General features: G+C 38.1%; 2 protein-coding genes across 2 annotated transcripts in view; one reads left to right on the top strand and one right to left on the bottom strand.

Annotated features, from left to right (window-relative positions):
* FANCM (FA complementation group M) overlaps positions 1–2,399 on the bottom strand; it is a 35,066-nt gene extending 32,667 nt beyond the window's left edge. Inside the window, exons 1-2 of the mRNA XM_069464595.1 lie at positions 1,790–2,399; positions 1,044–1,216 (exon numbers count right to left, since the gene is read on the bottom strand). Of these exons, the coding sequence (XP_069320696.1) occupies positions 1,044–1,216; positions 1,790–2,297 (681 nt within the window). The 5' untranslated portion in view covers positions 2,298–2,399. The remainder of the gene's footprint in view (positions 1–1,043; positions 1,217–1,789) is intronic.
* Positions 2,400–3,800: 1,401 nt separating this feature from the next.
* On the top strand, positions 3,801–14,983 carry FKBP3 (FKBP prolyl isomerase 3). The gene is made up of 7 exons (XM_069464593.1): positions 3,801–3,921; positions 6,791–6,892; positions 7,624–7,731; positions 10,551–10,686; positions 11,563–11,630; positions 13,329–13,426; positions 14,658–14,983. The coding sequence occupies exons 1-7, from the start codon at positions 3,814–3,816 to the stop codon at positions 14,710–14,712; spliced, it is 675 nt and encodes a 224-aa protein (XP_069320694.1). The 5' UTR covers positions 3,801–3,813; the 3' UTR covers positions 14,713–14,983.
* Positions 14,984–15,209: the final 226 nt, after the last annotated feature.

Below are 15,209 nucleotides of genomic sequence, written 5' to 3'. Positions count from 1 at the left end.
CTTTGCACCAAATGAAATCAACTTTCCCTTCTCTTTCCCTCTTCTGTTCTTAATCTATTATAGTTTTAACTACCACCTATATGCTGAGGATTTCCAAATCTGTACCTATAGCTCAGAACTCTCCACTGAGATCCACACTTCTGTCATCTACTTCCTAATGAATATCTACAGCTGGATTCATCACAGACACCTCAAACTCAACACATGTAAAACTGCACTATCTTTCCACACTCCCTCAAATCTGCTCTGCCTTCAGAATGCTTACAATCCTCAGTTTTCCAAGTCAGCAACCTGGGAGTCATCCTATATTCCTCCCATCCCTCATGAGATACCCTGCAGTTAGCCTTCTCCCCTCTAATCCCTTTCAAATCTTAAGTATTACCTTAACTAAACATTTTTTTTAACGAGTCTCTACCACCTATATCTCCTAAGGCCTACAAAGTACATTCAAATTGTTAAGCATAAAATACAAATGCCTTCATGACCTGGCCCTTAAATAGAAGGGGCAAAGTCCCCCTGAAAAAAAGAGGGAAATAGAAAAGTCAATTACATTTAGCACAAAGAGATGAATGACTTCTACAAGCACATCCCACTTTGCTTTATTTTATATTCCTAAGAGTACTCAACTAATAGAAGGCACTGTGTTAGGTACGTTGAATACATTATGTCATTTAATCCTTATAACACTGACAGTTAAGTATTATTTTACTCAGCTGCCAAGGAATGACACTACACAGCCACTGCCAATCTTTGGATTATTACTTCCAAAACTCCACCCATATCCTACTTTAGATCACAGACTCAACCATCACCAGGTTCTCATGATCCACATCTGACACTAATAATCATTAAGATAAAAAAAGGCAGCAGCAACACTGATTTGAATGGAAAGTACAGGTATGTCCTATCACCATCTGTGCTGAGATAATAGATGTAAGGCATTTTATAATAATATCGTCAATAAGTTCCATCAATAACTATTCTCCAAAATACTCCTTAACAATATGGTTACACTACAAAATATCATTTAACAAAATTATTACCTGGCAATAAGCATAGTTTCCCAGAGCTTTATGGGCTTCATCAATAACTAGGCACTTTATTTCAACAGCAGGACACGCTCCTCTAGTAAGGTCATTTACCATGACCTGAGGTGTAAGAAAAAGGACTCTCTTACTGCACCATATTTCCTTCCTGGTGAGAGCTTGAGTAGACCCTGTAAATAAAAGTGACATTCTAAACTTCAGACTGTTATCTGTAAAATATAAATAGTCTGGCCTATTTTCAGAATGCATACATGCTTTTGTAATCTGCTTAAGAAGAGAATAATTTGACAATTCATTGGAATGTTTCATTTTAAAGCTCTGGTGTGGTCCAAATGTCAAAGGTGGCACTTATCTAAGACCACAACTAGATTGTCTTTAGAGAATTCCTACAAAATGGCATAATATTTAAAGAGAAGCAAATTCTTCGACTGGGAATCTTTCTTGGGAAGAATGCCAGAAAACATCATGTTCAGTTACCCATAGGGTATACCCACATAACAGTTTCAAAATACTCTGACAAGCTACAAGGATTCTCTGAAGATTGAATAAAGCAACCCTATTCATCAGTGTTGGGACTTGCTATAAGTAGATGATGTTTTAAGGGAGGGGATATTAAGATGGCATATTGTGGTTTGGCAACTATTCCGCATGGATCAGGAATTTAGCTCTATTTCCACCAGAATGCTGCTTTCCTCTGGGTACCCAGTTCTTAATTTCATATTAGCCCATTCTTTCTAAAATACCTGTCATTTCGGCCATGTGGAACTGTGGGATACCCATCACCTGGTAGCAAGCTTCCATCTGCTGTGTCACCAAGGGTTTCGTAGGAGCCATAAAGACCACCTTGCCGGAAGGAAACCAGCGGTAGAAATTGTACATGACCACGGCGGCAATAAAGGTCTTTCCCAGCCCGGTAGGCAGACACACCAGCGTGTTGCAGAACAGAGCAGTCCGGGAAATTTGCAGCTGGTAGTCCCGCACTGGACAATTGGTAGGGTAAATCCACAGGGCGCCAGCTGAGGTGCAGAACCCGCCATTCTCTAGACTCAGCTGCCTCTCAGCCTCGTACACCGCGACCAGTAACACCTCATCGTCCGACTCCGGCTGAGCCTCCGCGGTTGCTGGCAAACGCACCTTGGAGCCTCCAGCTCTCTGAGGTCGCTCAGTTCCTGAGCTGCAACCATTAGTCCCAGAGGATAGGGAGATGCTTGAGCCCCATGTCTGGAAAAGTGTTCTTTGCCGTCCGCTCATTAGGCCGACAACTACCAAAGGCTTCACTCAGAAACCAGTAGCTGCACCAGCTCAACCGCCAAGGTTCCGACCTCCATCCGTTTCCTTCGGACAAAACCGTGGAACTTTGAGAAGGCGGGATGCGGCCAGGTTTATCCACTTGAATATACCGCCACAGAGTTTACATTGGGAATATGATTGGCTGGCTACCCGGAAACCCGCTAGGCCTGAGACGCATACGCATTGTGGAGTTGCTCCAAATTTGGTCCCCCTTCCAGGATTTTTAGACTCTAAATCTGAGTTCCGTTTCCAATGATTAGGTGTCTGGGCGTCATTGCTAATGTGATACCATTTATCTTAAAATTATAAAATAAGTAAACCTCAAGATCCCAGAGACAATGGAATACCTAACATTTCGTGAATTTAACGTTATTTAGTGTCTAACGTGTCCTATTCCTTGTTGGTTGTATTTTTAAATCGGAAGATGAGATGAAAAGCAAAAATGTGTAGATAGAATAACTTGTTTATTTATCTAGGCTGAGAAAACAAAAATGTTTCTTTTTCACTGTGTTAGGAGTAGCAACCCATTATTTTAATATTTTTTATTGTTTAAAGGAAAGTGAATGTGGTCTGGTCCTGTTATTCATTAGAATTTTTTTTAATGTAATGCGTCCTTATGTTCCACTATTACATCTTTATCACAGATAAGAGCAGTAAACATCAGTGTGCAGTCATTCCACTGAATCGATAGCTTTCTCTCTCAGACAATTCCTGGCTTCTCCATTCTAAATCTGACAACTTTGAGTAACCTCTGTAAATGTGTTTGTGTACTGAGGAAAGGACACACACAACGTGGAGTTGTTATAAGCATTTATAATGCCATCCTCATCACCATCAGTAAGCAGCATCCTGAATACAGCTTCATTACATTGTTTCATTTGTTCAAGCCTCTGAACTGGCTTTTAGACAAACTGTTTCTCGTGATTCCATGGGGGAAGGGAGAGGAGCCCTTTGCGTTTAAGTTTTATTCGTGTGCTCTTTAAATGGGAGATAGTAGATAGAATATGGGTTGCTCTGATGGACAAGGACTGAGCCAATTCAGGTGTGAATTTTTAGGCTAGAACTAGATAAAATGAGAGATTAGGAGTCTAAATGCTGCTGTTTTCTTTAAACAGGTTATCGACAGGACCTTTAAAGGCATAGCAGCCGGCAGGTAATAAACAAGTGTGGGTAATGGTTGCTAAATATCACTACCACCAGAGATCGCCTTACAAGGGGTGCAGTTAAGAGTAGCTGACCGCTAAGCAGTCTTCCGCGCTGTTTGCTGCCGAGGCCACCTCCCTAAGTTCTTTACCCGGACTCAACAAAGCAGCGCTCATAGCACAGGTTTACGTCACTGAATGACAGGCCCCAATCCTGCTTGCGGGAGCAGTGACCCCGCCTCTCGACCTCCGTGAGCGTCCACGCCACGCCCCAGGGGCGGGGCGATGCCGAACCGAGGCGGGCTGGCTCAGTAAAGCGGAGGCAGCGGGGGAAGATGGCGGCAGCCATTCCGCAGCGGGCGTGGACCGTGGAGCAGCTGCGCAGCGAGCAGCTGCCCAAGAAGGACATTATCAAGTTTCTGCAGGACCATGGTTCAGATTCGGTACCAGAGGCGGCGGGGCGGCCGGGTTGGTGCGGCTGAGGGACGCCTCACCCCCCTGGAAATGCCCATACATACCGTATTCCTCCGTGCCCCCGCCCTCGTTCTTCCGCGGCCCGTGGCCGGCAAGGCCGGAGAGGCCTCGCGTGCGCTGGGGAGCCACGCTCCTGCCTCTCGGGCAGGCCTACTTGGGCGTGGGGAGCAGCTTTATTTCCTGGGGCACGCAGGCTGCAATCGCAGAATGAGAACCTCATTGGTACCCTTGAGTGGGGGGTGGAGGCCATTAAAAAAAAGGACCCCTTAGTTGTTGGGGGCTGAAACGGGAGTGGGGTGTGGCCGTCGAGGAATAGTGGCCTGGATGAGACCCCAGGAGCGGAGTGGTGACTACTAAGGAAATAGGAAGGGGTGTGAAAATTTTTATGGGAACGGTGTATGCAACTTGCTTTTCTCAACAATTTACTAAATACTGAATATTAGTGGCTGTAATTTTTTAAAACCCTTGGATTGTGTTTTAACATTTGTTTAAAATATCGACCCGTTAAATGACCTTTCACCTATATACGTAGGAGAGCTACATGCGCATTTCTTGTGCTGTGGTCTCTCATTGTTATAAACAGACTAAGGAATTTATTTGACATTCTTTATACTCTACGCCCTGCATTTTCCAGCATAGTCTCCATCTTAACCATCCATCTATAATCAAGTTATTTTTGTCAAATCAGACATTTTTGTCCTTCAGAAATTAAGACCATACATACCTCTTTTTAAATTGCTTAACTACTGCACACTTTGTTGTGCACGCACTATTCGTCACTTATCAGAAACAGAAGCAGCAACCTATATGTAGTTTCTCTGCAATTTTTTTAAATTCTAAACTTACATTTTGAAAAATTGTGGGTTATTTTGAGGGGATTGTATTTTATTTTCATCTTGGGGAATCTTAACGGGAAGATACAAGAACTCTCCAACCTCTGTTTCCTTACTGGTGAATCATTATGGTGGCATCTGCATCTTAGATTAATGAAGCAGATAACTCACACAGCATACATACGAACAGCTATGCTCTGTGTTTAGAGATACAAGGGTGAAAAATATTATGCATCAGGGATCTTAACACCATTTTAATGCAATTATTTTCTCTTAAGCCAATTCATATTTCCACTAAATAGAATAGTCATATCATTAACATTTAATGCTTCAGTGCTGTACCTCATAAAATTCTTATAAAACAGATCCTCCCAATGTGGAATCTAATGTAAAACTGACCCAGATAGGACAATTTTAGGAGACTTGGATTCTCATAATATTTTTGTAGCATATTAATTTTTTAAATGCATAGTCTTCAGTGATCATTCACATAGTTAAACCTATATTTGACAATAATTGATCATAAGATATCAAGGAGATGTTTATATTTTGATTTTTTTCTTTTTTTTTTTGGAACCTTGCTAAAGAAATAACAAGAGTGGTAAAATAACTGATTACTTCCTTTTAATCAACTTTAATCTCCTTTCCCCATCAGTTGTTAATAATTTAGAACATTAAGAAGGGAAGAGAAAAAGCAAAAGATAAAAAAATACAACAGTGATAGCATTAGAAAAACTGCTTTATCAAAAACTTAGAAGATGCTAAAGGACAACTTTGAGAAAGTAACAAAATGAGGAATCAAGCAGGGACCACAAGGTAAAAAAGGAAGCAGAATAAAATAAGAGGGAAACAAATTATTAAAACCCTCACATTACATGATTTGAGATGAAAATATATCATGACTTGATATTTCAGTAGTATTTTAATGTCCATCTGCCAGCTTAGTGGTATTATGTTTGAGAGAAAGGAATTCTATTGTTTTCTTGAGTTATTAAATACATTGTTAGGCTGCTCATGGTGGCTCACGCCTGTGATCCTAGCACTCTAGAAGGCTAGTGGGAGGACTTGAGGTCAGTAGTTTGAGACCAGCCTGAGCAAGAGTGAGACTCCTCTACAAAAAACAGAAAACTTAGCCTGGCATGGTGGCACACACCTGTAGTCCCAGCTACTCAGGAGGCTGAGGCAGGAGTATCAGTTGAGCCCAGGAGTTTGAGGTTGCAGTGAACTATGATGACACCACTGCACTCTAGCCAGGGTGACAAAGTGAGACTATCAAATAAATAAATAAATTCTTACGTGACAGGCTCTATACTAAATACATTATATATATCACTATTTTATGCTTACAGCATCCTTTGACATAAATGCTGTTTTTAATATTTCACTACAGATACGGAGACTGAGTCTTTAGGAAAGCTTAGTCCCTTGTCTAGGGTCAAACAGCTAGGATTTTACTCCAGATAATAGGATTCCACAGCCCATACATTTAACTAATACATATGTATATATATATATATATATATCATGTTGGGCAAAGCTATCTTGACAGATCTGTTACCTGCTTGTGTAACAGTGCTTCCTAGTCTGCCAGAATGGACTACAGATGCATCAAAATAGCTATGCCCAATGTGGCTGGGGGCTCCCAAGTCCAGGGCCAAATAGCCTCCTGCTATGAACAGTCACCACAGTGTGCTGATGGTATAAATGTTCTTTTCTTTGAGTCTGTAATGGGGAAAAGGTTAGGAGGAACCACTGTGTCCCATACATAATACTGCAGTTCCAGTCTTGTGAATAATTCTTTTAAATAAATACTCAGTTTTTTAAATCTAGCTTACATTTCTTTTGGTAATGAATTAGGGTATAAAATATATTGTTTATGTGATTTCTTCTTTATTAGCAGTACAATTAAAAACATAACTGCTATTATATGATGGTCATTTTCTAATTTTAAGACTCCTTTTACTTGAGGGAAATTATTTTGACTACCCAGGTTTTTTCTTTATAGTTTCTTGCAGAACATAAATTATTAGGAAACATTAAAAATGTGGCCAAGACAGCTAACAAGGACCATTTGGTTACAGCCTATAACCATCTTTTTGAAACTAAGGTAAGTATTATTACATTCTATTATCAGAATATCATTTTAGAAATTTATTTCCAAAAGGACGTTTTAAATGCATTTATTTGTAGAATGTTGGAGGCTTTCCACCTGTAAGTTTTCTTAACTGTAATCATAAGTGGACTAGCTGTCAAATCTATCAATATGACAGAATGTTTTGGTATTTTGAAAGGGACCAGATTTTGTAGCTTGAATTGAAACAACAGATTCTTAAGGCCACTGAAGTTATAAATCTGTTAGGTCAGTAAGTACTACCAAACTACTTAAACATTCATACTGCTTATTAAATATTATACAGAAAAATTAAGTTCCATTTCATGAATGAATTTGAAGTCTGGTTTAGATTTAGGCTGATCCTTCAGAAAAATTCATTTTAAGAAGTTCTCTAATGTCTGTTCGCTGTGACATGATCATCTTCCACAGACGATAATCTTTATTAAGGAGTTTGAATAGTATTCATGTCTTTGGGTCTAAGTTGGCCTTTCTAAGATCATGGTTCTCATTTCAGAATTTGTATTGTGAACTGGTCCAGGGGTCATAATTATTGATTAAAATGCTGAACAAAATTCCTCCTTTCTTCTTAGTCCATTTATTTACAGTTGAGTTATATAACCTATATTTTTTATGCAGATAGTCATTTAATTAGGAGGCTGAAAATCTAGATGTCCTTCTTAGTTTTTAGCTTGCCCTAAGTCTAATGTTACAACATCTCCTTACAGCGTTTCAAGGGTACCGAAAGTGTAAGTAAAGTGTCTGAGCAAGTGAAAAATGTGAAGCTTAATGAAGATAAACCCAAAGAAACCAAGTCTGAAGAGGCTCTGGATGAGGTTTGTGTTTAACATTTTCTTGTTTTATTACTTATCTGAATTTTAGAAATAGTAGTTTCTTTATAGCACTGATTTCTCATAGTGAGGGGTGGTTTGGCCACTTTCAGTGAGCCAAACACTGACTTGCTTTCCTAAAGTGTTCTGGAACGAAATAAGCCTAAGAACTAGTGCTTTACAATTAGTAGTCTAGCTTGTGAAATACTCGTATTTAAGTCACATTAACCTTCACATCTGGCCAGACCTTCTGAGCTTTCAAAGCTATTTTAAGGTCTTGGATTCTATAGCCAAGTTGGACTGAGTGAAAAGAAATTTCCTTTTGAGTATTTTTAGCTTTTTCTAATGTACATGGTGTCCCTGGCAATAGAAATAATCCAGGCCTGGCTGCAGGGTGTGAGTTTATCTGTCTCAACTTTGCCAATCCAGGTTTTATATTTTGGTACAAAGGTTTGAAGAACCAGATAAAATTATTTCTGTAAATGGACAACCTTAGCAGAGCTGAATTGATTATAATCTTGCCATTTCTGGTAATACCTTGCCAACTAAGCTCACTCATTGCTAGCCTTACTATCAGTGATAATAATCTATCTTTAATTCTTGTATAGAGGTGTAGCCTATTGGTGAAGATGTAGCATTTGGTTATTTGTGGAAAGAATTTAAGTTCAAGTACAATATTATAGATGTTTGTATGATTGAAGCTAGTTAATTTTCATGACCTTTTCCTATTTGAAAAGCACAAATTAATGTTTATGAGTATATACACATATAAAGCAATTTTAAAGTTTACGCAACTAATATTTGATAAATGTTGTATCTACTGAGATAAATAGATTGATGATTACTAGCAGTCAGGGAAGTAAAAATGACAAAAAGCAGGAAGAGGGAATCAGATTGGTCCATATGAAACCCATCTGGGTTTGCTAACTGGTGCTTATCAAAGTTAGACTCTAGGCCGGGCGCGGTGGCTCACGCCTGTAATCCTAGCACTCTGGGAGGCCGAGGTGGGCGGATCGTTTGAGCTCAGGAGTTCGAGACCAGCCTGAGCAAGAGCGAGACCCCACCTCTACTAAAAATAGAAAGAAATTATACGGACAGCTAAAAATATATATAGAAAAAATTAGCCGGGCATGGTGGCGCATGCCTGTAGTCCCAGCTACTCGGGAGGCTGAGGCAGTAGGATCGCTTGAGCCCAGGAGTTTGAGGTTGCTGTGAGCTAGGCTGACGCCACGGCACTCACTCTAGCCTGGGCAACAGAGTGAGACTCTGTCTCAAAAAAAAAAAAAAAAAAAAAAAACAAAGTTAGACTCTTTCCTACCCTCTGGAGGCTGTGAGACAGGGGCCCTATCTTTAGGTGTTAGGTAGAACAAACAGTAAATTCTTTTAGCAGCCTTGAGCTGTTAATGTTCATTCAAGTCTTTACAGGCCAAGGTTCAGGCCTAGTTGAGAAGAGAGCTCTCAGAGGATCCTGTTTGAGTTTGGTCAAGGAAAAAATCTTTGTCAAAGGAGTAGACTATTTGCAAGGAGATGAGACTTTTTTTTCACTTAACAAGTTTTGGATAGAGATAAAATCCTGGACTAAAGTGAAAGTGAATTAAAATTTGCATGATTTAACCAATTATAGATAGGTGAGGAGTAAACAAAAGTTTCTCTTGCTTTCCAAACTCAGGAACCAAATCTTTGATATCCAACTACACTTTTGATACTTGTTTTATGAAATTTAGGAACCAAATATGGTTTTGGATAATGTAGATCCCTCCCTTTTCTGAATTCAGAAACCAAATATATTTAGGTAAGGAGGATACTTTTACATTTGCTCCAACTTTTCTTTTTTAACCCCCGAAAGAATCTTGACAGATCATCTTCTCCATGCTTTCCTCACATGTGTGAATTACCATTGATTAGATTAGCCTGTAACCTTTTTTTGTTAAAGGCCCTGATAATCTTGCTTTATTCTAGGAAATATGCCTGTTATGGTAATTTTTATAGGTAATTTCATTCATTGTGTGAACTTATTTTCAATTTCAGAGACAGGCAACATCATTGTATTCATTCTAATTAGATGTAATAACATTTGGAAATGTCAATTATTGCTGCTAAAACAATTCAGATGTTTGGGGGAAAAGTCAATATTTTATTTAATGCCTTATGATTTTGTGGGAATTAAATAGTAATGATTTTTCTAACCTTAAGAAACAACTGGATTCATTTTATGGTTTGTTGAATAATAAACAGAACAAAATCTTGTCAAAAGAATTTTGGTTTCCAAACAAGCTGGAAGTTATTTGAAATTAAATTATAGAAGTGTAAGTTACTGGCCGGGCACTGTGGCTCACGCCTGTAATCCTAGCACTCTGGGAGGCCGAGGCGGGTGGATCGCTCAAGGTCAGGAGTTCCAGACCAGCCTGAGCAAGAGCAAGACCCTGTCTCTACTAAAAATAGAAAGAAATTATATGGACAACTAAAATATATATAGAAAAAATTAGCTGGGCATGGCGCATGCCTGTAGTCCCAGCTACTCTGGAGGCTGAGGCAGTAGGATCGCTTAAGCCCAGGAGTTTGAGGTTGCTGTGAGCTAGGCTGACGCCACGGCATTCACTCTAGCCAGGGCAAAAAAAAAAAAAAAAAAGAAGAAGTGTAAGTTACTGATTTTTCACATCACAGCCTTGAAATGAGATAGTTTATTTTTAACTTACAGAGGTGGACTAAGTCATAACAGTTTGTTACCAAATCTGTCAAACTCAATGATGCAACTCTGGTCATTGTTGGCTATATAGGTATTCTCTGTCATTCTTCTAAAGGACATGAATTAATTTTGTTTTTAGGGTCCACCAAAATATACAAAATCTGTTCTAAAAAAGGGAGATAAAACCAACTTTCCCAAAAAGGGAGATGTTGTTCACTGCTGGTATACAGGAACACTACAAGATGGGACTGTTTTTGATACTAATATTCAAACAAGTAAGTCTAAATGTAATCTTATCATTTTGGCTTAAAGACATTGCAAAATATTTGTATGGCAGAAAGATGAGTGGTTGGCATTATCTTTTTCTTGGCTGTCCATCTACTGTTTTCCAGATGTCTTTTGTACCTATGATTTACTTGGAAGAGGTTTTCGGCTCACTGATTACTGGCTGGCTAAAGACTTCTTATTCATGGGGAAACAAAATATAAGGAAGCTGCCGGGCGCGGTGGCTCACGCCTGTAATCCTAGCACTCTGGGAGGCCGAGGCGGGTGGATCGCTCGAGGTCAGGAGTTCGAGATCAGCCTGAGCAAGAGTGAGACCCCGTCTCTACTAAAAATAGAAAGAAATTATATGGACAACTAAAATATATATATATATACAAAAAATTAGCCGGGCATGGTGGCGCGTGCCTGTAGTCCCAGCTACTCGGGAGGCTGAGACAGTAGGATCGCTTAAGCCCAGGAGTTTGAGGTTGCTGTGAGCTAGGCTGATGCCACGGCACTCACTCTAGCCCGGGCAACAGAGTGAGACTCTGTCTCAAAAAAAAAAAAAAAAAATATAAGGAAGCTTAGTCTAAACTTGGTTAATGTCCCAAAGCTATGCTTTAGTATTTTAGTAGAAAAGGCAGAGTAGTTTCCTATTTTATTGGTATAAATATAGATCCTACCTCTTTACTCTTTGTTTAGACTGTATAATTATTTTAACATCTGGAATTTTCTTGATGAATTATCTGGCTTTCTAAATTTTTCTTTCTTTTCAAATACATAGTATTATAACTCTGAAATCAATTAAACTATATTTTTCCAATGGAACTTAATATCTTAAGAAAAAATTAGTGTATCATTAATTATAAGGAAAATCTGTTTTACAGGTTCAAAGAAGAAGAAAAATGCCAAGCCTTTAAGTTTTAAGGTTGGAGTAGGCAAAGTTATCAGAGGAGTAAGTAAAGAATGGCAGTGAATCAACAGATATTCTGGCATGTGCTGTTTGTGGTATGATGGTGTAAAAAATTAGGATTGGGGATATAATGAAAATAGAACAATGTCTGGAATCTGACAGATTGGGTGCTATCATTGCTTGCTGATCTGGCACAGTTTCCCCACCTATAAAATGAGGATAGTACTGCCTACCTCAGGGTTTTTACAAGATTAAATGAATATAACTCAAAGCACCTAATATAGTAGGAACTCATGTATTAGTTTCTTCAGTCTACCCCTTTTATTCTTTTTCTTCATAAAGTAATTCTTTGTCAGAATGTTTGGCCCACGATTCTTGTAAAACGTAACATAGCTGTTGTCCCACTTATCTGTAATCAGGAAAAGTAAAATTATCTGTTCCACTGAAGTATTCACAGAAGCAGGAGTTTGTTTCTGTAGTCTTCTCACCTCTCACCTGGGCTCCAACGCCACCCCAGAAAACCTTTCAAATATAAGCATGCTTTTACCCACTATCACACATAAGAGATTAACAGAAGGAAACTTTTCAGAAAAGGGTAAGTTAGGCTTGAGCTGTAATTACCATTACTGTGTACAAAAGGAGATAAACGAGCAGGGCTGATTGTCAGCTTTGCTGGATCAGGTTTTCATGTTAGGGCACACCCATTGTTTTAAATTATATCACTGGCCAGCCTCAGTGGCTCATGCCCATAATCCTAGCACTTTGGGAGGCCGACATGGGAGGATTGCTTGAGGCTAGGAGTTTGAGACCAGCTGGCTAGGCATGGAGGCTGCACCTGTAGTCCTAGCTATTTGGGAGAATTACTTAAGCCCAGGAGTTCAAGGTTGCAATGAGCTTTGATTGCACCACTGCACTCAGCCTATGTGACAGAATGAGACCCCGTCTTAAAAAAGAATATTAAAAAAAATTGTGATTACTTAGAATATCAAATATTGATAGCTGAAATGCCTATTTAAATGCAGTAAGAACCCTCAGTATAATAGTCTTTGTACTGTGGGTTCAAACAATCATATCCAGAGTCCAAAACAGAATATAAAACATCTTGAAACTTTAAAGTTTAGTTGAGCATAACTGTTGTACTACTTTTCCATTTCTTTATCTGCATACTGGTAAATTTCTAATCCACCATATTCTTAATTTCCAGTTATGACAGATCTAACTGTATCCCTTGAGCTTTATGTGATTGTTGTGTCTCAACGGAGTATATAATGTTAGGAATATACGTTTATCTTTGTATCATGTTGATTTAATTGTTTTTGACAACTGGCTGTAAGATCCAAATTTATAAAAATGGAGTGGCATCCCAGAAGCCTTTATCATTTCTTTGAAAAGTTAGTTTTACTTTTTACAAAAGATCTTAATGTGCTAACATTTTCTTTTATTTTATGTGCCATCATGACTCCACTATTAAAATTTGGTAATTTTAGAACAGTTTTACAGTGAGTATTTGCTATTTCATTTTTTTATTTTAAGTCTCCATTAACCTTGCCACCATTGAAGACAAACATTTAGGGACTCGTCCAAGGACATTACCTTAGTAAAATCCGGTAACAATGCTTATATATGTGTAAAATATATATATTTTTTATATATGTATATGAAATAAAATCTTGAGTCTTCTGGTATTGCATGTACTTTTTGCAAAGTTGTTACTCGTTTTCATTTTATTCTCGCCTTTAGTGGGATGAAGCACTCTTGACTATGAGTAAAGGAGAAAAGGCTCGACTGGAGATTGAACCAGAATGGGCTTATGGAAAGAAAGGACAGCCTGATGCTAAGTATCCTTTTTTCCTTTCATAATTAAAGAAAAAAAAAAAAAAACGGTAAAGAAAGATTATTGGAAGGTATGAAAGATGCTGTCTAGTCTAACCTCCAAATCAGAAATCCTGTCCTTCCTGATATTTAGATACTTAATGTCAACACCCCAGTATAGAGAACAGTTAATATTTTCTATGGTAAAAGGTATTACAACTTGAGCTAGAATCTTCCTTTTATTCTCTTATTCAAGTTCTTAAGCTTCAAGACCTTATAACTGTTATGTTTAAGCTTTCATCTTTGAAAGGCAATTCCTAATGTTTAAAGGGCTTACTTCAAGAATTTATGCTGTCCAATACAAACAACTGTAGGAACTGATACAAATATGGCTCATGGTAATTTCATGCTACTGATAATTTCAGGCAATTAAATTCAAAGCTTAGAAATGGAGTACGTGTTGGTGATTATCAGTTGCAAAATTAAGGAGACCGTAAGACCAACATAGTGTTAGTAAGCATTATTTATTATTTCTCTTATAAGTCCAGTTTGTGAACATCTTAAAAAAAAAAAGCAATGACTCCATTCAGACCAGACCAGTCTAATAGATAAGTGGGAAAGCAGTTTATAGCTGTTGTTGGTTCCACCCCCATTGGACCAGTTAGAATCTAAGTTTGGAAAAAAATTTTTTAGAAGGTCTCGCTATAGTCTTGTGAGTTAAACTTATTTGGGAATATAATAGCTTATCAAAATCATGGCCACTTGCAACTTCTCCTTTCCCATGTGAAGCATCTCAAGACCAATCTGATGTACATAATTGGACCCTTCTCTGAATTTAGCATCTTAAAATTCACAGTAAATATCATGTACTACCTCATATAAACTTTAATACAAGCATATACACAGAGACTGAAATTACTTTTTTTTTTTTTGAGTACTTAGTAGCAGCCTTCATTAAGTGGTAGCTAATTTTAGAGTACCAGTAAGGCATCCAGATAAGGCAGAACCTAGGTAAGGATGAGCTCAACACATCTAGTTAGTTTATACTGATAAGTTACGGTCTCCATTTATCATTATTGATACTTTTAGGAATCTCTATGCTAGTTAAGTATTAGCCTCTGAATCAACTACTAAGCTCTTCCCTTTGGGGTTAATTAATTACTAATATCCAGTGCACATAATTACGGTTTTAGACTAAGGTTGTTGGGGGTAGGAAAGAGGCACTTTTTATCAAATTCACCTTGACTTTTTCAACAGAATTCCACCAAATGCAAAACTCATTTTTGAAGTGGAACTAGTGGATATTGATTGAAATAGCAGATTCAGTTCTAAAGACATCAGCAATGACAGAACTTGGCCTTGAAGAAACTTTTATGTAACTAATGAGAGCTTGTTACTATTGTAAGGGAAGAGTCAACTGGAAAATTCAAGGAATTAAGTTAAAACTTGTTTACTTGACCCGAACTTTTGAGAAATGTAATCCTTATAAATCCCTGTACTCAAATATTTTACTACAGCTGTGTAAAATATTGGTCAAGGAGAATGTTTTCCTTTTACCTCATGTTGTAAACTAAAAGGCTCAATAAAAACTTATCCACTGTCTTGATGTGATTTGTTTGGTGTTAATATAGTATTGTTCTGATTAGATAATCAGGACTAAGACCTCATCACACCAGGGAGTAACTCACAGTAAAACTGTCTATACAGATTTGCCAGGGACACTCATAAAATCTTTAAATATTCCTGTATAGTGAGAAGGCAAAAGCATAGAGCTTAAGAGGAAGCAAAAAGCTAAAAGGTCTAAGAAAT

The sequence above is a fragment of the Eulemur rufifrons genome, chromosome 2 (assembly GCF_041146395.1).
Source record: "Eulemur rufifrons isolate Redbay chromosome 2, OSU_ERuf_1, whole genome shotgun sequence".
NCBI classification, from domain to species: Eukaryota; Metazoa; Chordata; class Mammalia; order Primates; family Lemuridae; genus Eulemur; species Eulemur rufifrons.
Note: the sequence above shows the minus strand (reverse complement) of the source record. Positions and strands in the feature narration are given on the sequence as shown.

What these genes read in the sequence shown, in the direction of transcription:
- FKBP3 (XM_069464593.1), top strand. Translation starts at nt 3,814, where the DNA reads ATGGCGGCAGCCATTCCGCAGCGGGCGTGGACCGTGGAGCAGCTGCGC. An exon ending in CTGAAGAGGCTCTGGATGAG is followed by an intron (nt 7,732 to 10,550) that starts GTTTGTGTTTAA and finishes TTTTGTTTTTAG; the next exon opens with GGTCCACCAAAATATACAAA. An exon ending in TGATACTAATATTCAAACAA is followed by an intron (nt 10,687 to 11,562) that starts GTAAGTCTAAAT and finishes TCTGTTTTACAG; the next exon opens with GTTCAAAGAAGAAGAAAAAT.